Source organism: Musa acuminata, chromosome BXJ2-2 (genome assembly GCF_036884655.1).
Source record: "Musa acuminata AAA Group cultivar baxijiao chromosome BXJ2-2, Cavendish_Baxijiao_AAA, whole genome shotgun sequence".
NCBI classification, from domain to species: Eukaryota; Viridiplantae; Streptophyta; class Magnoliopsida; order Zingiberales; family Musaceae; genus Musa; species Musa acuminata.
The window spans coordinates 19,908,137-19,932,729 of NC_088339.1; the positions used below are offsets into that span (position 1 = coordinate 19,908,137).

The window sequence follows — 24,593 nt, forward strand, 5'->3', positions numbered from 1 at the left end:
TCCGCTGCAATAAAATGAACGTGCATTTAGTAATACCACCGTGAAGCATCACAGCGTACAACAAAGAAGCTAAGGAAACAACAAAAATGCCAATGGTATTGGCACCAATCAATGTCAAAAATTTGCCAGGGAAGAGAAAGGCACAGAGAGAAGTGGCATCAGGAGAAATTGCCGGAGCTTCGTGGTCTCTCTCGTTGCTGCAGTGCTGGGTAAAAAGGAATAATGGCAGAACAATGAATGAGCCTCTTAACATCATGAGCTTTCCTTCAAGATGTACAAGGCTCTAAAGTTACAGTCGCAGGGGTGGTGCTTCAACTTCATCTCACTTCCCTGTGTTCTCGACAGTCGAGAATGCAAGTGGCTCCGGTAAATCTCCACATGGATTACCCTTGCTGGACTCTGGTAGTTTGACAGCGGGAATGTTGGTAGATCCTGGCAATACACCGGTTTCCCCGCCTTGTCCGTCTGCATCTTCAGACAAAGGTCGATGCTTATCTGTGTCTACTGCCACTTCATCCATGTTTTTGTCCATTCTGAGCTGACCATTTGGGACATCTGCAGTTGGCTCTACGCCAGGCATGTCAGATCTCGATGTCTCCCTCCACTCAATCCACCCTAGGGGCTTGTCACCTTTGCTTGTAGTTGAGTTACTAGTGTCCTCTCTGGGCTCATCCACAGGACCATTTCCAGATATTGTAGCTTCAGATTCCCCCGAGGTAGTTCCAGGATCCGTCACTTGCAAAGATGTTTCTATGTCACTTGGATCCTTGTTTTCACCAATAACCACCTTGTCTGGCTCATCCACACGAGGTGATGTCTCACTTGAATTTGGAGATGAAGCAAGAGAATCATTCGAATAATCAGTAACCCCTCTATCATTTTCAGAAGCAAATAAGTCGGAATTTGTAATTTGGGAGCTGCACGAGACAGAATTTTGATCAGCCTACTCAAAATTATACCAAGCAACCAAAGGGTCAGTGGATGTTTTTCAGTTTGCAACTACCTGTCCTGGTCATCCCCAAGACTCAAAGATGAAATAACTTCTGCCGACTCATTATTGAAGTAAGCATCCTGCAAAAATTATATAATACATAAATGCCTTTGGCACAAACCGAACATAAATTCAACTATATGATTGAAAAGTATTGACAAGTTCACCTTGTCCTACCTCCTCCAGATCTTAGTAGCACATGATATGAAATAGTAAAAAAATGAAATGAAACATTTGTCGAATTGGCAAATCAAATAAATTCAAGAAAATAGATTCTCAAGGTTTCACGTCGTATTTATTACTAGAAAATCATTCCAAAGTTGATAACGAGAGCAAAAGGAAATAGGCAATGACGACTGTGATCATTGTATCATACCTCATCATCTCGTTCAAAAGATCCTTGAGCCTGCACCCAGCAGCCAAAGGCAGATAAATTAACACTGCCAAAGAATCCAAATAGTATACACAAAACCATAGAAATCCCGAAATAAATTTTTTTATCATTTAACTATTGTGGGAATGGTAAAATCAGCTTCACAAGCATCTTAGATATCAATTGTTATGCAGAAAGCTTGTCTCAATGTCAGCTCCAATGAAAACAAGAATGGTGCTTCCAACCAAACAACTTTCCCAAACTATACAAAGGAATGATGTGACACTTGTTGTTTATCATGCTAGAACAGCTTTGCATGTTAGATACATTTGATTTAAGGGCATGTCCTAGTAGTGCATAGATCATGCCAACTCGAACCAACCACCACCTTAGGCCATGCCAAATGCCAGGCAAAGCTGAGCATGGGGGCATGTCAGTGCAAGAAAAACCTTGCATGTTTTTGCCTGACTCAAATATCACTGACAAAAGACAGAATGACATACAGAATGGCAGTGACAATTGATACCACATTCGATGATCAATCTAGAAATCAAAGAAACATCAATTCAAACCAAACATAACATACAATCTAAGCAAAGAAACGATTCACAGATGAAATTTAACAGCAAGCAAACATTCAAAAAACAGTGCCTTTAAGAATTAAAAACATTTACAATGCATCATGATGTTTACCTCTTCCATGTCATTTGCATAAATTCCATGCCGAAAAGTTTGACTCAGATTACCAGCCAGTGTTGCCACATCAAAATCCCGATCTCTGAAGTCCTCATCATCGCTATCCCTGATTCGGTCATGTAGTGTACTAGGACGCCTTAAAAATAATGAAAAATATCAGTCGTCCAGAGAATATCCAAGATGAAGGTACATAATCACAAATGTAAAAGGTTTCAGTTTGTCCAAACAGCATAACTTTCATTAAGTTTCAGCATGAAAATGAGAATAACTCTTGAAAACTGGAATACATTTTAACAGGTCAAATATGATAATCATCGGACAAGCAATCGGTTTACAGGATCCAAGTATTAAAAGAAATCATCCCCAAACAAGAAAGTAATGGAGGTCTTTCGTGAAGCTTAACGCTTTGACAACTCGCCATGCAAAGATGAACTAGGTTTGACTGCCCTAGATCATCAATCAAGTGAATCTCCTACAAATTTCTATATTCAGAAATCAGAATATCTATCTCCAACTTTGGACAACTTAGAATACAATTATAATTGCATGTAACGAAAGTAAAATAAACTAATGCAATATAGAGATTATTAAGTTCTAGAATTATCTGCAAGCACATGTTTATACAAAATTTCAGCAAAAGTGGTTGTGAAAGATTTGAGTTCAACTTAGATTATGTACACACTTGATCTATTATATAAAATCATAGCTTAAGTCATTATAATGCAAATGACAACTACATTTTAAACCAGTGCCTACCCATATGCAAACTGTAAAATCACATAAAAGAAATCTACACACTCTGAGTGCCACAAATCCATAATCAACCATGATTGTGCCTAATTGAAACTTAAAACATATGTGGGATTTCTTAGTCAAATATGCATCACCAAATTTTGCAAATTTTCTTTAGTAACCAAAACTATAACAATTAAACCTTCCAAAATTTGTTGTTAACTTACCACCAAGTAAACTTCAAAGAGGAGAAACATTTACCTTGGAAGATCAATGATGATAAAGCTCTGATTGAAATGTTTGCATTTACCATATACAACAACCATAATGCAAAGGGCGATTAGTCAAAATTTGTCACATGGATTAAGTTCCATAAATACTTATGGGTACATACCGAGAAAAGGGTGTGTTCTTCTCTAAGAAATGATAAATAGAACTTAACAATAACAAAAAAAACAGATTATTCTATGTTGAAGACATAAAATGTTTGAACGAAATATGAATCACGGGGAAATTTGATGCTAACATAACAGAGTATGCATTCTAGGGAAATTTGATATTAATGAGGAAGAGTAGGCAAAAGAGACAAGTTAAGATAGAGCATATAGGATCTTGAAAATTTTGTGGCATCCTTCAAAACAACAAAAATGTCCATGTGCATTCAAGAGTTTTATTTGGAGGTATCCTGTTATCCTACATCAATATCTTTTTTTTGCTATTAATCACACACTCCTATAGACATCTTCCATGAAAAGAAGAAAATATATGGAACACTTGTTCCTCGATAAATTTTATCATCAATGCCATTCTAGGTTGTAAACTAGTATACAATAATAATGTTCAAGCGTCCTGGACTAATCATAAAAAGCATGAAATAGCCTACCCACAAGCCCATTGATGAACATTTTCAACAGAATTCCGCTTGAGCAAGATGTGATTATGCCAGTCAACCCAGTCACTGTTTTCCTGAAAATAAAAACCCAGCTGATGGATCAAGTTTTTAAACAATGAAGTATAGGATCAGAAGAAAAGGTAATCAGTATAATTACAAGCATCAGATTTCTAAATGGAGCATAGTCTGCACACTGCCAAAAAAAAGAATGATCTCACAGCATATGTAAATAGTAAAATCATCTAGAGAACTTTGGGTAGCATGAGCAGCAGGAAGTAATATCAGATTTAATAAAGCTATACTTATTTAATATATATTTCATAGTTTTTTTAGTAATCTCCTTGGAGATTTTATTGCTTTGTCATCTTATAACAGGTAAAATTATAGAACAACACCATATAAATGACAAACCCAATATGCAATGGCTGTACAAAGACCAAAAATTTTACCATACAAAAATCTAAAAAATAAGTTAAGCTTCCAACTTCCACAACAAAGAAAGTCCACAATCCACCAAAATACTTTCAAAAATTACATTGAACCATGACAAAGTAGAATTTTTTAAAAATTACACACACAGACATATATAAGGAAGCTGATTGACCTGCAAGTGTGTCTGGATTATGCGCTTGCTATTTGCCAACTGCATAAGCTTGTTCGCTATGCGTGTCATGTGTCCCACATTTCCTATTCTTGGCGGTAGCCGTCCCTCTGCAGATATTGTAGCCTGCAAACAGAGTTTTACACTTGCATGGTTGTTAATAAATATTCCGATGTTATCCTTCAGAAAGGGAACACACAAGTATCAGATGAAACAAAGTTAATTTGTGGGATATGACACATTTGGAGTATGAGACATAATAATTTGAGCATCGTAGTAGCATTCTGTTACACAAACATTATCTTATTAAGTTATGGTATTACACAAGTTCCATACCTTAGTGGAATCAGTTGACAAGGAAGTTTGCTTTTCTGCCACAATAATTTTACCAGCAAGGTCACAATCATGCAAAATATGTTCAACTAAAAGAGTCCTCTTACTCTCTAAGCACGATCCTACAACATTCTCAACATGATGATGCAAAAAATTATTGTAAGGGTACCTACAAATTCCATAAAGTTTTCATGGTAAGATTCAAGTGGATTGAAGCATCAGAAGTCATTCAGGTGTGCAACTTACTCAAAAAACAAATCTACAACATGCTTAATTGCTCCCAGCTGGGTCAGTTCTTTCTCAGCAGCTTCACTACCAATCGTCAATAAAACAGAGATGAACTCCACAATCTGAAAACAAATAAGTCAGGCAAAAACTAAATAAATATGGCATACAGTTTGAACTTTTAGCCAAGGCATATTTCAAGATACTAACAAAGTAACAAAGAATGATGATTTGTCAAAGTCAAACAATTAAGTTATTTTTCATTATTTAATAATACCAAAATAGACATGAAATATATCTTGAAAACTGTTAAGAAATCAAAAACTACAATGCTATACTCAAAAAGTAGGGGACATAATGTACTCAACAATCTTGACAACATGAGCTCACAAAAGAAAATTAAAATGATAGCAGTATACCTTCAAACGGTGTTTTCCAAGAGGAGGCTGTAATTTGCCATATGTGGTCTGTAAGTTGCTTTCCAATGAAGAAACAACCAATAGTTTCAGTAAATCACCTGTTTCATATTTGAATGAGCAGAAAACAGAGACAGAAGTTGATAAAGAGAAAATTAAGTTATTGTCGACTGGAAAAGTTTGCCATACAAGCCATAATGATCATTCCCAAGAGAATAAAAAGAGTATAATATTAAAAGTCAAATTTCTTTTTTATAAGACCAAGTATGAAATGCATGACATCATCTGTGCTTCATGGCATAGAAAACTGTACGTATGTCGACAGTAGAAGTCTTCTGAGATCTTATTTATAGTTAAAAACATTCAACTACGACATGTATGCAAGTTTGAACATTTCATGCAACTGGAAGTTTTTATGGTTTCAAGAACATAATCATATCAAGGTGAATAAAAGATCAAGAAGTACTTTAAAATCAGTAAGTGTATAATCCATCATAAAATGAGTAGAGTTAAGCAAAAGAAAATCAGCTAAGTATTTAGAAATCATCAACAGTTATCACCAATCAAGAATCCACAAAGAAGAACCTCACATAGAAATGAGTATACACACACAAAAACTGAAATGAATGCTAAAAAAATATCAAGAAAAATTATAATGAAGTTGGATTAAAAAAACTAGTAAAATGAATGGACTGGCAAAGTTGTAATATATATGTGTATGTGTGTGTGTGTGTAGTATTTAACTTTGACCAGAAGAAGCATGCTCCATCTGCAACAAAAGAGATTCCAATTCTTCTGCAGAAATAATTATTCTAGACAAGCCCAATGCGCTCATTCCAGAACCCAGAGTGTTTGATTGTTTGACCAGACAGTAAAACTGTAATCAAATTACCATCTGATAGTAAATTGTCAGACATACATCACAGTGTCAAACATTAATGTGAGCAATGACATCCATGACACACATATTCTTATATAACACCTCTAGATATATATGCACTTTGAGACAATTGGCAGATAAAACTTCACAATCCTGTTAAACCTAGAGGTTTGAGTAAGCTTCTTATCATTGTAGCAAGGCCATTGTACAAGTAAAAGCTTCTGAGGGATAGAATGGACTAGAATCCTTCAAGATCTTAGAGAAATATCCTAGTGATTTATATTATGGAGGCATACATGGCTTCAAGAAGAAGCTCAAACCTTTTTTTGGGGATTCGCCAATGGGTCTTTGGAATAAACAAAATAAACTAATCCTTAGCCTGCAAGCCTTTATGCATCTAAATCAAGACGGCTCAGCACACACACACACACACACACACACACACATATATATATATATATATATATATATATGTATATATATATATGTATGTATACATATATATACATAAATATATATACATATATATATACACACACTTATAACTTAGTACAAGAAAAATAGAACTTAATTTAAAATTTTAAACGCTACAAATGGTATTAGCTTGATGGGCACACTATGTTTTGCAATAACAACAACGCTACAAAAGATTTTCAGCCAAATTTAAACAACCTAAACAACTACCATGGTGCTAAGTTGCATCCCCAGACTGGCTCAGAAACAAAGTTTGGTAAAGGGCGAGCGTAAAATTTGCAGGTCATCCAACAAAGATTGTTGCTTCATCACAAGGAATCAGATCTCATGCCACCATGCCAGCTGGCACAAGCAAAAAGAAAGTGAAAAAAAAAAGTTGACACCATTTCTATTATAGTGGTTGACCCCACTATATGTTGGCATCTTCAGCAACGGTCAACCTGACATGTGGCTATATCTTCCTAGCATGTGAAACTATTGACATGTGAATCGGCACATCAGTACCAATACTACCAATAAACTTCAAAAGGAAAGCTGAATCGCTTGTCGATTGATTGCTTTTCTGATATGTGAAGCCCAGTTCATTAACAAACTAGATTCTTTTACATTTGCACTTTAGGAGCAGACCTGCCTTTATGGTAGACCCATGTTTTCCAGTGACTTCTACTGTTGCTTGACCATCATTGCATGTAGTCTCAAGATCTCATATAACATGAGTAAAAAGGACGGCATATAAAAGAAAGGGTGAACTGAAGAAGACCTGATGGAAATTGTGAAAAATAATAACTCAAAGTCTAAAATAATTCATGATATAGGATAACAATGGGCAATGAATGCAAAACTAAGAAACAATGTTAGAGTTGGTTGTAGTGTACCACAAATCCTACAGTATATCTTGAAAGTCAAAATGTTTAGTCATCCTAATAAGGCTAGACTTTTCTGAAGAGCAATAAGTTTTAAATCTTCGAATAGCAGCATTGTGCCAAAACACCAACAAAAAGAGCAACATACCTAATCTCTCTAGCATGCCCTCAACGGTTTCGTGACTAGCAATAACCAATGATCCATGAGTTAGCTGGCTTCTAAATGCTTGATAGGAAGATGCTACCAGTCGTTTGGGATCTAACAAACATATGCAGAAAGACAAGGAGTGAACTAGGACAGATTTAGGTCTCGAATCTTCCAGCGCATGACGAAATAATCTCCCCACATAACTGCATTTTTTACAACACAATGACATCGATGAAGAGTAGATCAAAGTTCAAAACCCATATAAACTACAATACAAGTTCTATAACAAGTTGACATTATATAGAAATCAGGTCATGTTTACCTTGGGCTGCAAATTTTAGCTGAAAGCGCTGGAGGGGCACATCGAGTAATGGCACAAAGAATTTCTGCTGCATTGGCATGGACATGAGGAGAGTCCTGCACAAGCATTGCAAAATTAAAGTACTCAGTCTCAGATAATAAACATGTTTCTTTTTTCTTTCTCTATTTTTTACGGTATATAGCATGTCTCATACAGGAAACACATGTTCCCCCTTATTTACTTATAGCAGAGTTCCAAGAAGGGATAGTCTAATACATAGTTTTACAATAGATTAATTTAATATACAAACTTGAAACTACACATCATCATTCCACGATGACTAGAAAATTTTAATGTATTGCAGTTTTCAGTGGCAAAAGTGGCCCAGTAATCTATATGCATTCAAACATAATCCAAAGTTGCGAAGTAAAGCTGTGTGCTTTTGTGATGCCTATATATAGCTGTTTTGCATACTCCAATGAATTTCACTGTGCCTAAATGACATGATCAAGACTTCATGTATGGCAGATAATCAATTCGAGGTCGAAAGAAGGCTGTTCAGATATTTAAAAAACAGTTCAAGACTGTTTGGAAAAGAAAACAACAGTACACCTGATGTAGAACAGCGAGAGAGATTGAGAGAGAGCAAGAGAGGAGTGAGATTCAAGAGGAGGACAAGAGAACAGAAGAGAGAAGATGCAAGTGTTTTTATTCAAATCTGAAGTGTTTCATCCATTGATAAACTCCACCATTTATAGGGGTTTAGAAGTCTTCGTACAATGAAAGCAATGATTCCAAGAGTGACTAGGAACTTGTATGACTTTAAAAAATCCAAAATATAACTTCTATGAGGCATAAATAGTTTTTAAAAAACTTATCACAACTGAGAAGTAAAAGCGTGCACTTAATATAAGAGTGCACTTAATTCAAAAGCAGAGTCCCAAGGTTAACACCTAGATTCTTCAATTTTCCACACAACTCTAAGAGTTTCTAGTAGGGATCGTCGTACCACGATATACCGCCCAATATGGGCGGTACATACCAATCCAATAGGGGACCGACATGCGGACCACTTTATACCAGATGATATATACTAAGAGGCTCTATATCGCCCAATACGAGCTTGTACCGCTCGATAACAGTTGAAATCCGACCATTACTGATCAGTACATAGGCTTGTACCACTCGATAATGGTCAAAATTCAACCTATACCAGTCGATAATGATCGGATTTCGATCGTTACCGACGAACGGCTCATATCTAACCCTTTCCAATGGTCATATCCATTTGAATGGGTTTTTAAACCATTTCCTACCGCTCTTTCACCCCCTTTCATTCTCTTAAACTCTTATACTCTCTCAATTTCTTTCTCACTCCTTTCTCTCGTTCTCACATTTGCACTCTCTTAAAACTTCACAAAGCTATAATTTATGGATTGGATCAAGCTTGAGAGACTAATTATGAAGTATTAGCATCTAAGTTGAGGAAAAACTCTCTAATCAAAGATATATAAACAACTTCTCAATCAAATTCACCAACCCACTCAGTCTAGAGACATGGCAACGACGTAGACAACGGTGTCTTGACCGACGATGGCGACAACGCCAAAGAGTCAATGGTAACATCTACATAGTTTGAGGGAGGTGTATGGATCGAGGAGCAGTATTTTACACATGCCACCTAAAATTCAGATCATGAAACTCGATGTGATAATTAGTCATTCTTCTCCGAGTAATAGTAATAGTTGGTCATTTTTCTCTCCGAGCAACAGTACTATGACTGATCTTATAATATAGAATAGTAAATCAATGGAGAAAGTAAAAGTTCCAACATTCTCCATACTCCGCACCAATACATGTCATAATCATACTTGCCTCAAGAGTCACCTCGGACACATGTGGTTCACGATGACTAAACTACGACAATCACCACATTGATGAACCAATGACATACAATGTATCGATATACTATATTATGGGATCAATTTCAGGATTAGGTCCGACAAACATATCAAATTAGTATACAAATACATAGGATCGAGGACCCCGATCCATCGCTTATGAAGTCCCATCATTCTTTTTGGTGGTAGAACCAGACATATCCATTAATCAATTACTTGATTCATTTGAATCTTAAAGTTTAAGTTGTTTAACAAATAATCTAACAATTCAAATCATTTCTTTGTAGATAATTCAATATCAATGGAAGGATGATCTGAAACGGTACCATAAAGCTACTTCTCAAAGCCCAAAAAAAATATATGCAACTATTCTTTCTTAATTTAGATTTTTTTTGCTAAAATTATACTAAATTTATATTTATTTCCAACTTAAAAATCCTAATCTAGCTTTTTTTCTATTTTTAAAAATTTTCAAAGTTATTTTCAACCATATTCCGTGTCATCAGTACGCCCCACCATACCAACACATGATATGTTGGTATCGAACGGTACATATCGTACCATAGGCCAACCAACACATCGGTTTAGATCGATAAAGTGAACCTTGATTTCTAGGTCACCAATTCATGATTTTTTGCTAATTTCTTTGCCTTGAATAACCTCTTCTGAAATCCTTTGTAAACCTAGATGGTTCTCCTTCAGTGGAAAAGAACTTGATCCCAAAGAGAAGTCTATAAGGTACTGGTCCAATAAGACTGGTGCAAAGTCACGACGTTCCTCCAAAGTAACCCAAGTAGCATCGGAAGCTGGCCGATCACGTCACTTAATAAGAAAGTACTAAGGGATGATAGTAGTATATGTAATAAAGCGACCATCAAAATGGTTTCTATGTCATCCCTGTATTGTGGGAGAATCAATGCTTTAGGAGGACTAAATAAGGCGATCATCAAGAATGAACACTGATAGATAGAGGACATTCAAAAATACCATGACTCTAAATTGAAAACTAGACTCAACATGCAAATCATAGATATGTTAAGCGAAGGAGTGGGCTAGTCCAGAGGCACGATAGTTAAGTGGAATGGGTGCAAAGTCAATGGATGCAAGGAGTATAGCCGAGGACAACTTCAAATGGGCCTTTTTCCGGTGAAGCGGCTTGGTTATTATATGCCAATGATTTCAATAGGCGCTCAGCCGCTCGCCTAAGCGCTCGGGCGAGGCGAGGCGAAGCACCCGACGCTTGGGCTCGATCTCCGGTGCTTTAGTTGGTTCAATCGAACCAACTAAAGCACCGATATTAGCTGTCGATGCCCAACCCTAACCCTACTCGCGTTCACGCTACCGCTGCTGCAGCTCGCTGCCGCTGTCACCACTCCTGCTCCCGCTGCTCATCGTTGCCGCTGTCACCGCTCGCCACTCTCCCTGCTACTGCTCACTTTTACCGCTGTCGCTGCACCCTCGGCCTTCCCTTACACTCCTCTTTCTTCTTCTCTTTCGAAAGTATACTGTTAACAGTATACTATATACTGTTAACAATAATGTATTTGTATTTATTAGATTAATAATATATTACTTTGATTTTAATACTGTTAATTTTTATTTATTTGAAATTATTGTTAGATTTCAGGATAAATGGCAAGTGTACAGAGCAACTCAATAGAGTCTCCAATGGTATCAAAAAAAGATCCTGCATGGAAGTATAATTATATGAAGGATCCGAAAGATCCTAATGCAGTGACTTGCATATTTTACGATAAAACTACTGGAAGTGGTATTTTTCGTGCAAAACAACATCTAGTAGGAAATTTCAAGAATGCAACAGCTTGCAAAAAGTGTCCACCTGAGGTAAAAGAAGAGTTGCTGAGTTATATGAATGAAAAGAAAACACAAAAGAATAAATCTTACGGGAATTTACCATAAGACAATGTTGAACATCTCAGGAATGAAGAAGAAGATTATTCTATAAGTATTAACCCAAGTGGGAAAAAAGTATACGACAAAAAAGGAAAAGAAGTTATGAGTACTAAGAAGGGTAAAAAAGGACCGATGGATCTATATATGTTTCAAGGATCCCAGAAGCAACAAGGGCAAGCAGGAGGCTCAAAATTTAGACAAACAAATATAAGTGATGCTTGTGATAAAGAAATAAAAGGAAGAACAATTAAGCACATTGCTCGCTTCTTCTATCAGGCTGATCTTCCCCTTAGTACAACTCGTTTAGACAGTTTTAAGGATATGATTGAAGCTATTGGAAGATATGGTGCGGGATTAAAACCTCCAAGTTATTATGAGATGCGAGTTCCATTATTGCAAAAAGAGTTGAATTATACAAATGACTTACTAAAGGGTCATAAAGAATCATGGGCAACACATGGTTGCTCTATTATGTCAGATATTTGGACTGACAGAAGACGCAGGAGTATAATTAATTTTATGGTTAATTGCTCTTTAGGGACTATGTTTGTGAAGTCAATAGATGCTTCATCTTTTGTAAAATCTGGAGATAAGATATATAATTTACTTGACAACTTTATGGAAAAAATTGGAAAACAAAATGTCGTTCAAATCATAACCGACAATGGAAGCAACTATGTATTAGCCGATAATATTCATCTTTTGAATTTTTTAATTATTTTATCTTTAATTAAATGTGTTAAACTCTTAAGTCTTATTATTTTTGTTATCCTTTGTCTCAGGTAAATTGCTTGAAACAAAAAGACAACACTTATATTGGACTCCATATGCAGCACATTGTATTGATTTAATGTTGGAGGATATTGGAAAGATCTTAGACATCAAGAAAACCCTAGAAAGGGCAATTTTTGTTGTTGGATTTCTTTATAATCATATTGGGGCTTTGAATATGATGAGAGAATTTACAGGAAATAAAGAATTAGAGAGATATAGTGTCACCCGATTTGCTACTTCATTCTTGACATTACAGAACGTGCATCATCAAAAACATAATATAAGAAACATGTTTACCTCTAAGAAATGGGTGACAAGCCAATGGGCAAAAGAAGCAAAAGGCAAGAGGGCTACTGATATCATCTTAATGTCATCCTTTTGGAATCATGTAATTTATACATTAAAGGAAATGGGCCCTCTTGTTCGAGTCCTTTGGTTGGTGGATAATGAAAATAAGCCTACAATGGGATATATTTATGAAGCTATGGATAGAGCAAAGGAGACGATTAAAAGGTCTTTTAATGAAAATATAAAAAAAATATGAGAAATTTTTTACAATCATTGACGAAAGATAGAATTATCAACTTCATCGTCCCTTACATGTTGCAGGATATTATTTGAACCCTAAATTCTATTATAAGATTAAATATGTTGGGTTTGATGCAGAAGTTTTGGATGGGTTATATCAGTACGTTGCAAGATTAGCTCCCAGCCTTAAGGTTCAAGATAATATTATTCATGAATTATGTTTATATAAAAATGCCGAAGGTCTTTTTGGAATTCTAATGGTCGTTCGATCCAGGACAACTACGTCTCCAGGTATAAATAATTTGATATAATTAATTTCATATATATTATGTTACTATATTATTGCTAATAATAACATAAATTTTGTAGTTGAATGGTGGAGTCTATTTGAAAATTTCACCCCGAACTTACAGCAATTTGCTATCAAAGTACTTAGTTTGACATGTAGTGCTTCGGGTTGTAAGCGAAATTGAAGTGTCTTTAAGCATGTAAGGATCACTAAATATTTTTGTTTTAATTAATTTATTTATTTATTTAGATAGATGTATTAATATATTTTTAAATTATATGACATGATAGATTCACTCGAAGAGAAGAAATCGGTTGGAACATCAACGATTGCACGATCTTATTTACATAAAGTATAATCAAGCTTTGAAGGCTCGTCATGATTTGCAAAATAAAATTGATTCAATTTCATTGCAAGATATTGATGATTCAAATGAGTGGTTGGTAGGAGAAATGGGTGCTAACTTGCAAGATGCCGAAGACGAGCTTGTATTTGAAGATGATAGATTGACATAGGGAGATGTGGCAAGAGCTTCAGGTGCTGGAGAATTACAAACATATACAAGACAGATGACAAAAAGAAAAATGAGTGTAAAAGCATCAAGCTCGGCTCCTGCTATTGTTGAAGACATAAAGAATGAAACATATTTTGATGAAGAGGACGGAGTCGAAGGACAAGAAGAAGAGGACGAATTCAATGAAGATGATTTGTGTGAAAATAACGATAATATTGATTATGATAAAAGACTTTTATGTAAAATTTTATTGTTTTGAATTTTGAAACATTTTGTTAATGTGACATTATGATTTTGTATCTTAGATTTTCTTAATTTAATAGCATATTTTTATTTAAAATTTTAAATAATTATATTTATTAATTATATTATATATTTTTATATTTTAGCGTCTCGCTTCGCTCGGGCGAGCGCCTAGCGCTTGGGGCGTTTTTGGACCTTGACGCCTTTTGGCGCCTAGCACTTTTTAAATCACTGTTATATGCAAACTCTGCCATAGGTAAGGTTAAGTCCCAGTTTTTCAGTTTCTCTCTAATTAAACATCTAAGAAGATTTTCCAAGTGCTTACGAGTTTTGATAATTTGACAAGTGTGACAATGCGACACTAGTCGAGCAACATCTCGCTTTAAGGAAGGCCAGTAAAATCTATCCTCAACTAAATGCAATGGTCTTGTTGCTCAAGTGACTCTTCAACCTCATTCATGGGTTGTTTTCAATGCATTGAAGATCTCCCAGGACTTGGATCATTTGATCAAACAACTAGTTCAACATTGTGTCGTTATATACTAGTTTGGTCCTATGGGTGTCTCCCTCAGTGTACTGGTCTTAGGAATCATCAAGAATAGGTTGGTTTTCACCCCGTCTAGTCATGATTCTAATGCTATCAACAAATTACCTTTTGATAATGATGTTGTTAATTGTTACAATGCACAAGATAAAGGTGTAATGATTCAAGTTGTTCTCTCACCTTTTTTTTTAACAACTTTCTAGGTTTTAAAGTTCAATACTACTCTTGTTAAAGTTGTGAGAGAAAAAGGGTGATAAATGAAAAAACAAAAATGGGGGAAGAAGAGATGAAGAAAATCACGATATAAGGAAATACATAATTTTTTGTAACAATAATATTAGTGAAGTTTTCAAAAAATTACCAAGCACCGAGAGCTAAGTGGTTCACCAATTCCGTAGGAACAATCACCCCAAAGTCCAACTCCATACACAAGGGGTTGACGTTGGAGGTGCAAGGCTCTGTGAGTTTTGATTAAAGCTTTTATTGCTAGTTGGGACCCAATGGGGTGCAAGGCAGATTTCTTGATATACTCTGACCAAATTGATGTAGAACATAAAGAGAAATAGAGAGAGAGAGAGGAGTGAGGTGAGAGAGGAGGGTAAGAGACTAGAAGAGGGAATATGCAAATATTTTTCAATCATATTTGAAGTGTTTCGTCCATTGACAAGCTCCACTATCTATAAGGGTTTTGGAGTCTTAGTACAATCAATAAAGACAATAATTTTCAGGAGTAACCTCCTAGGGAACTTGTATGTATTTTAGAAACCCAAAATGAAACTTCTATGAGACCTCAATAGCTTTAAAGAAATTATCACAGTTGAAAGTTTCCACAGTTGAGAAGTAAAAAAGTATACTTAATACAAGAGTGCACTTAGTACAAAAGTACAATCCCAAGGTTAACACCTAAAAAGACCAAAAGACTTCAATTTTTCACACAACTCTTAGAGTTTCTAGGTTACTAATTCATGATTTTTTGCTGATTCCTTTGCCTCAAATAACCTCTTCTGAAATCATTTATAAACCTAGATGGTTCTCCATCAACACCAATCAACAAAAATGTTGATGTTGTTTTTGAAAAGAGAACAATATGAAAAGGTTGAGCCAAATATTACTACCTTCAAGCTGTAAATAGAAAGAAAAGATGCCATTTCAACAGGAAAAAAGACAAACATTTGGTATGCAACTCAGTTGAAAACAAAATGAAAAACCTTCTTTTATCAAACTGTATCCATCATGCATCTCTAGTCTACAAAAATCATCACTTATTAAATAAAGCCCCATCAAAATGTCATAATTCTAACCAAGGTTCGCCGTTCCGTACCGTACCGGTGTTTCGACCCAGGCTCGGTACGATACGGTACCGATGTACTGAACGGTATATCAGGGCATATCGAGCGGTACACCCTGGTGTACCGAATAATTTTATATATTTTTCATACTGTAGCAGTGCTATAGTGTAGTATTCAGTGATTTAAAAAGTGCTAGGCGCCAAAAGACGCCAAGGTCCAAAAACACCCGAGGCGCTAGGCGCTCGCCCAGGCGCTTGCCCGAGCGAAGCGAGGCGCTAAAATATAAAAATATATAATATAATTAATAAATATAATTATTTAAAATTTTAAATAAAAATATGCTATTTTAAATAAAAATTCTAGTCGCGAGCAGAGGGAAGGCTCGCGGGAGGGCTCGCGGGAGGCACGAGCAGGGAGTCGCGAGCAGAGGGAAGGCTCACGAGAGGGCTCGCGGGAGGCGCGAGCAGCGGGAGGGCTCGCGGGAGGCACGAGCAGCTGGGAGGGCTCGCGGGAGGCGCGAGCAGCGGAAGTCGCGAGCAGAGGGAAGGCTCGCGGGAGTCGCGAGCAGAGGGAAGGCTCGCGGGAGGCGCGAGCAGCGGGAGGGCTCGCGGGAGTCGCGAGCAGCGGGAGGGCTCGCGGGAGGTGCGAGCAGCTGGAGGGTTCGCGGGAGGCGCGAGCAGCGGCAGCGGGAGCAGGAGCGACGAGCAGCGAGATCGGGAGCGGCAACGGCAGCGGGTTAGGGTTGGGTAAGAGTTATATCAATTTAGTTGGTTCGATTGAACCAACTAACAACCGAACCATGACCAAACCAGACCTAAAATCCTGGTTCGGTCACTTGGTTTACCTAGGCGCTCGCCCGAAGCGCCCAACGCCTGGGCTCGGGCGAGCGCCCAGGCGGCGCCTGTTTGAAGCGCGCCGCCTGGGACATTAGCGAGGCGCTCGGGCGAGGCGAGGCCCGAGCGCCTTGGCGAGCGCTCGAGCGCCTCTTTCAATCACTGGTAGTACTGTAGTACTATAGCAGTACCGGGCAGTCCGCGTACCGGTAACCTGTCGGACCAGTATGTACCGCCTGGTACAGGCGGTACGTTTCAGTATGGCAGACCTTGATTCTAACCAAGGATTGTCTTTTTTGGGTACCTAACCCGTTTCGACAATATGTCGGACCGGTACATACTTGTCTACCGACACAATACACCGGTGCATACCGATGTTACGACAAGGAACAAAAAAAGCATGAAGAGGAAGTGGCGATAGAGGAACAAACGAGGAAGGAGAAAGGGAGAAGGAAGAAGAGGAAGCAGTGGAGTAAGAAGAAGAAGGAAGAAGAAAGGAAGGAGAAGAAGCAGTGAAGCAGCAACATTACAGAAGCAAAGCGGAAGTCGTAACGGCGAGGGCAGCACCATCGTATGCGAGAATAGGGCTCACGTTCGTGATCCCTTTTTTTAATGCTGAGTTGGATAGGGGCTCACTACTTTTTTGATTTTTTTTATTTTAATCGGATCGCTCGAAATGGGGGTGGTCCGCGTATCGGCCCACTCTCAAACTAGTATGTACCACCCATACCATACCATTTCGAGCAGTACAATAGTCTATGATTCTAACTGAACTAAGAATGCTAAATCTATGAAACAATTTCTCTCTTAAAAGATGTAAAATTCTGTAAAATAACTATAAGGAGACATCTGCCTTCCTGAATTATGTTCTTGATGATAATGATTTTTTTAATCCAGTACTTACCTACAATATAACTTGTAAACGAAGATATAGGTAAATTAGCATCCTTGATGGCCTTGAAATTAGTTGATAAAAATATGAACATAAATCAACTGGAAAACAAAAGGCACAGAAAAGAACTGCATAGCTCAACTTGAAACAAGTCGAAAAACACGACAGGATCTCAGCTCAGTTCAGTTTCATGTAATCAAACTGAAAGCCAAGAATAATGGTTGACACCATGATGACAGCCTTCTCTCCAGTGACACTAACTATAGAGAAACTAATCATCTTAGTTGCACATCTGAAAAATTGTTTCCACCAAGATGTGTATGTGTATATATACACACCAAGATGTGTGTGTGTGTGTGTATATAACAATTATGCTTTGCAATTTAAAAGGTTCAATGAATCCAGGGATTTCTAGTTAAAGGGAATTCAATAAATTTCATTGTCTTAATGAGACAGCCATGATATTCTGCTCATCATCGCAGCCGAAAATGCACTTGATTTATGTTACTAATAATTTAAGGAAATAATTTTTTCGAAAAACATCATGAAGGAGAGAAAGAGATATCATAAAAGAGAACTATCAAAAGAAAAGGAAAAAAGGAAAAGTGCATGCAAGTAAATTAGTTCAACAATAGCCGTTATCCCAACCAGTTGGGGTTGACAACATGTATCTCTTGCCACCATTTTTGGTCCAATTTTATCATATGATGGCCTAGCCTTGCTTTGAAATCAGTATTGGTACCATTTTCATAATTTGACAAAGCTTTATGTTTGCTATTAGTTGCCTAAAGCAATCCTTCTTTCCCTGAGAGGGACTACCACTGAAGTATTTTCAAATGTCTTATGTGCAAGATGCAAACATACAGAGAACCTATTAAGTGATTTTTCTCAAAGAAGTTTAACAAACATTATGCAATTAAATTATAACAAAAACTTCAATTCTAAATTTCTGTGGGCTACCCTATCCGTTAATGAATGGCATTATGCAAAGATATTCTAACCTTCTTGATCAACACCTCAGACTTCAGGATATAGTATCACAACATAAATTAGCATAAGCCAAATATAACTCCAATGTCCCTTAAAAAATCCACAATGTCAAGACTAGCCACTCATGTTTAAGAGAAATATTGTCTTTATTTTTTCTATAGTGAATTAGGTCTTCTTGATAATGGAAATCATCAAAGGAAGCCTCTGGTATATCGGCAGAGACCTATTGTTGACTCAACATTATTTGGCCTTCACAATATACTATTAGGAAGTCATTCATAATAACAATCTCACAAGATGACAAAAATTCTGTCAACTGTGCCTACTTAGATACTAAAACTTATGATGCTTCAAAACATTAGATCTTTTGTGGGGTCTGTAAACTTTCAAATATTACTGAGAAATTCAATACATACAATTATTTATAAGGACAACATATTCTTTTCATCAGGTAAATGATAAACAAGATCAATTATACATTGGGATCCAGCATATCACATACCGATGAACTAAACTTATCCACGATCATCTCGAGAACATCAGTATCTTCCACACACTGCATTGTATCCATGTAGCCGAATTGCATATTCTCATCAGCACCAATCAATCGAATGAGAACCTGCTTCACATTGCCAATTTCAGAACTAGTTGAAAAAAAAAAGACAGAAATGCTAAGGACCAGTATGTTTGTAGATTTGCATATCAACACAAGAACAAACATAATGAAACCATGAACTGCTAACCTCCATAATAGATGTGATTCCAATGAGATCCACAAGTTGATGAATTATTTCTCGATGACCCTAGACAATAACAAGAGAAGTAAATGCAAACCCTCATTAATGCAAGTGATAACAGAAAAGAGGACACCGTAGAACTTTAGCATATAACAAACATTAATAGTTGATATCCAACAGAAACCAGATTATAAAGCTTGAAGCATCTATAAAACAACTCCAAGAAAGTGCAGATAAAGCGCAGTAGGAAAAACCAGTGCAAATCATCTTCCACACAAGACCTTAATGCTCAACATCTAGTGATGAAGTCAATCATTCAACTTTATGTTTTTCATAAAAAGATGGGAGAATTCATACAAATGCTCTCTCATTTTGATGGACCAACTGACAATTTGACCAACCATATTCAGCAGTTAATGCAAAGCAAGCATAAATATTTTTTCACCATTTCCATAAGACCATATGAGAATGAAGGCTAATCAGCTTCCTCTTATTCATGGCTACTGTGCATACCAACAAAAAACAATGGAATTCAAATTCTCAGAATCCCTCTTATACAGTCATGTTAAGAACACAAAACAAAACTCCATGACAAAGAAAACTTAATACCATCTTGATAGAGGCTAATTGAACAAAAAGAATCAAAACAGAGAAATTTTAATTTTTTTGCTTTACCACGTGAACATCACAAACCTGAACATAATTAAGAAGAGGGCCTGCTTTCCGCATCATTAGGCATATCACAACCTTGCCAAACAACATAAAATTTGCAATACTAGGTATTAGACACAAAGAAAAGCTTGAAAATGCTGAGAAATCACTTGTAACATTAGTTGTCTCATATAAAAAGTTCCAGTGATTACCTTACTGAAGTAACCAGCTAGCAATGTACTATGTGGGTGATCAGGCTTAAGGAAGGAGAATAACAAATCCAGAAGCTGAAACAAGAGAAAAAAGGTGCAATCTAGAAAAGAGTGGTCATGTTTAATCATACATAAGCTGTTAGGAGTTTCATAGAGACATTTACTTGTACATCCTCAACTAAAGCCCTCAATATGATATCAACATCACAGGTAAATATCTCACATGCAATAAACGGAAACCTGTATAAAGACAAGTTTCAACAAATAAGTCGAGTGGCAAAGTATTCAAACAATATCTCAGAAGACAAAAAAAATCATAGCTCACTTGAAAATATTCTTCTTATCAGCATCCTCAGGCGGCTCCTCTATAATATAACGAAGTAATTGCTCCAATTGGGCCTTTCCTCTCAAACTGCATATGAGGATAGCAAAATAATAAACGACGAATAAAGCATTGCAAAGAGATCAAAACAAAATTGCAAATTACAGAGACGCCTATGTTCAGATTCGGCATTAACAAAAAAGGTTGAATACAAGGAGATGTCCAAAAATTAATTACAATATTTATGTCACATATTTACTTTATTAAATAGAAACGATTACAATATAAAATAAATTAAAAAACAAGATATATTATGATTGCTTCATATTTCAAAATTAACATAATTTGCTCAGTGCTTGTTTCTTGAAAAGGAAAAGCAGATAGGCCATTCCAACATCAAATATAATAAGCATTGAGGCATCTGGCACTCCAACAAATAAGTGGCATCCAAAGATGCATCTAAAGAGATTCTTTTTAATTGACATGAGAGGATCTATAAGCTTACTAAGATACATAATACTTACTCCCCTCCTTACACAGAGATGGCAGTTTATCCTTTTTTATCAGTAAGTAAAAAACATTTTATTGCTTAAAACAAAAAGAAAGCATACATTTCATCTATATGCTTGTTTACTAAGATACACAATGTTTGTTCCCCTCCCTATTACAGATATGGCAATTTATCTCTTTTTTATCAGTAAGTAGCTTATTGCCTAAAACTAAAATTTTCATTCTATAGAATTGAGTAAGACAAGAAACAAACTAACCAGTAACACTTGAAGCTATATAACAATTATATCATAGAAAACCTAAGATCATGAAGTTGCATTGCCTTCCTTACTTCTACGTGCTAGTTCAGCAGTAGAAAAATTAAGAGATAGGAGAAAGAAGTCCAAAAGTTACCAAGAGATTCAATTTCATCTGGTCAGGTCTGTACTTACCAGACCTGACCAGACGAAACTACCAGTATTTACTAGACCAGGTATGAACCAAGACGTGGACCACCCCATTTTGGATGATCCGTTCTGTTCATTTTGTTAGATGTTAGGCTGGAACTTTTTTCTTTTAGAAGGCTCCAAAACTAAACCAGATGCCTTTTAGGGCTAGCGAGAATAAGCGAGCCTGTTCTCCCTCTCCGCACTGTCGCACAACCACCATGGCCCACCCATCGTCACCCATTGCCTACCACTCACCTCATCTCCTACATTTCTCTTTCTCCTCCTTATCCCTTCTTCTCCCTTCTTCCTCCTACCCCCCCCCCCCCCCAACAGAACGCTACCACAGTTCATGCCGACATACAATGTATTGATATGTTTGCATATATTGGACCCGTACCACTCTAGCTATCAACCGGTATGGGTTTGGTACCCAAAATTTCATTCCTTGTTGCATGGTATATATCTACGTACCTCCAAAACACATGTACAGCTCAGTATTTCTAGGAATGGGTGATATATTAGAACACAATTGACATATAAGAAAGCAAGCAAACAAATAACAAACAAATAACAAACAAATAGGAAACAAAATATTACCATTGAAGGTGCTTGATTGATTACCATTAAAAAAGGTGTTTGAAGGCTAGTTTTTCTAGTAAACCAACCACAATTTGTACCGGCTGATAGCCAACATGTACGTGAACCAATCAATTTCACCAATCTAGCCCAGAAGAAAGCTAGCCAGTACATAAACTCAACATGTAAGGGTATCACCAAGCACCAATATCGAGGTTTTTCTCCCAGTACCAGTATTGAGTTCTTTTCCTATTTTTCTCTGTTTTTTATAATATCAACAGCATCTTTTTAGGTTCCTCTCTCTCTCTCTCTCTTCCTTTTGTTTCCTCTGTAGCCTTGCCTCCTTTTCTTCTTCTCCTCCTCCTCCATTACCACTACCACCACCACCACCACCTCCTCTTCTTCTTCCTCCTATGCCACCACCTCCTCCACCACCACATCCTCTCAATTCCTCCCTCCTCATCACCAACCAGACACAGCATCAACGTGTATGCCTGCTGACACATAGGACACCCAGTGGCACCAATACAAATAATAGTATGCCCAAGGACCACTTTCAGCACTAGACAGATTTGTAACCTCGCTCAACTGTCCTTATCATTAAATTTCCTACTGTCCCTCTTGTTTCTCTTCCTTGCTCCTCCTCATCGACATTCATCCCCACTTCTTGTCTTCCTTTCCTTTCTACAACAGTGATGAATCGCCCATATTTGGCCAACTCTAGCTTATTGGTATGAGTCAATCTAAGTTTGAAAAGGACTTGTAGAGAGAGAGAACAGATAGCACTGACAACAATGAGGACTTCAAAACCAAACCTATGATCGTAACAACCAATATTACCAGACTGATCTCATACTACTCGAGGTTGACTTAATAGATCTGTTTCCCACCTTTAAAAACTACTGAGGCCAATATAACTAGAAAATGAAGAAAACCTAATACATATAATAGATACATTTTTATATTTTAAAATATTCAATTTTAAATATAATGATTATCTCAAGCTCGAGTCTCCAGGCATGAATGAAAAAACAAAAAAAAGAAGATTGTGACTTTGGATAGTGACTCCAGAATCTCATTTAGACTCCTAACAATCTGTTTAGGCATAGAACTTTTAAATTGCATACTTTCCACATTTTTCTTCTGTTGTTATTTTTCAATGTGATAAGACAATTGGTGTTCCAGTGTATGAATGTATAAATCAATATTTAAAGCATTTAAACGACCTTATGGTTTATTATATTTGTGCGGTCAATTGTTCTCAAACCAAAACAGGTCAATTACTAGTTTGATTCTTGCATTCTTTTTATCTGCATTTATGTTTTCTTGAATTGTTTGAGACAGTGTGCATAGTTTTTTTTTTTCTTTTCTTCTGGACTTTCTTTGGCCCTGTAGAAGGATGCATCACCAAACGTTGGTAAATTTATTCACATTCAGTCAAAATTTTGAAGATAATTTTCCACATTTTACATTTAATTGGGTTTGTAGCAGTCAGGTTCGTAGCTCATTCAAAGCTAGCTAACTAATGGATAAATAATTTAATACTATAGAAAAGGATACACCAAAATTTTCAGCATCCTTTTTAGTTTTTAGTACCATATCTCATTCAGTGCTAGCTAACTAAGAAAATTTAAAGTTCTTCCTATAAGATCGTTATCTCAACATGTAAAAGCAAATGATTAGAAGCAAATATGTATATTCTTAAACATAGACCAAAACGCCAATACTAGAGTAAAACAAACTATTACAAATTTAAAAGACGAGTATTCAGTGCTTTGCATTCTTGGATTATTTCATCCTCATCAAGAAGATCTTCCAAGGTAAAGTTTTCCTTCTCCAAAATAGCGTCTACCTGAAACAAAGCTGGAACCAGTATTAAAAAATGCATTTTGTATTATACGCATTATATAAACTAATAATGACAATGCTTATGAAGGGAAGAAACAGCAAATATTTTCGCAATCATAAGTAACAATATACAAAAATTTCCCGTGGTGACAAATGGTAACACAACGCGCAACCCAAAATTCGGACGAACAAAACCCCAATCCCATCCAAGAAGGTGAAAGAATAAGAAATCGAATCCAGTAAGAGCGTAAAGACTCACGGGAGACGCTTGACTCAGTCCGGTCATGCGCCAGAACATCCTGATGGCCCCCGATCGAAAGATCCCAAGCGCGCCTCGGGCGCCCCAACTGCCAGATCTAGGGTTCCGGGGACCGGAACCCTCGCCAATTGGCTCCAAGAAAACCCTATGGGGGGGAACAGAACCCTAGGATCCCCGATCCGCTCTTCCTCGGGCGGCTTCTTGAAGGCGAAACAGATCGATGGTCGGAGGAAAACGCGCTTCAAAGAAGGAACGCGCAGCGAATTGGCCGGCGATTGGGAATGGGAGGGCTCAAAGGGATCGATCTCGAGGAGGGTTTGAGGGAAGAACGAGATGAGGAGGGCAGAGGAGAGGGAGGGAGAAGGGAAATGGGCGAGCCCTTCAATCGCGGGAGACGAAAGAAGGAGATCGTTA

General features: G+C 36.9%; 1 protein-coding gene across 2 annotated transcripts; it reads right to left on the bottom strand.

Moving 5' to 3' along the window:
- Positions 1-5: 5 nt before the first annotated feature.
- Positions 6-24,593, bottom strand: LOC103969090 (uncharacterized). Of its 2 annotated transcripts, XM_009382519.3 has the most exons (19): positions 24,180-24,593; positions 23,821-23,924; positions 20,562-20,648; positions 20,401-20,476; positions 20,237-20,311; positions 20,067-20,120; positions 19,380-19,439; positions 19,139-19,255; positions 7,947-8,041; positions 7,625-7,827; positions 5,263-5,360; positions 4,865-4,968; positions 4,622-4,787; positions 4,289-4,411; positions 3,676-3,758; positions 2,058-2,196; positions 1,368-1,397; positions 1,004-1,071; positions 6-917 (listed from the first exon to the last, which is right to left on the bottom strand). In XM_009382519.3, exons 1-19 carry the CDS (start codon positions 24,216-24,218, stop codon positions 323-325), a joined length of 2,316 nt encoding a protein of 771 aa, XP_009380794.2. In that variant the 5' UTR covers positions 24,219-24,593; the 3' UTR covers positions 6-322. The 2 variants fall into 2 exon arrangements, with proteins under 2 accessions (XP_009380794.2, XP_064951195.1); XM_065095123.1 differs by lacking the exon at positions 1,368-1,397 and having other exon boundaries at positions 24,180-24,557.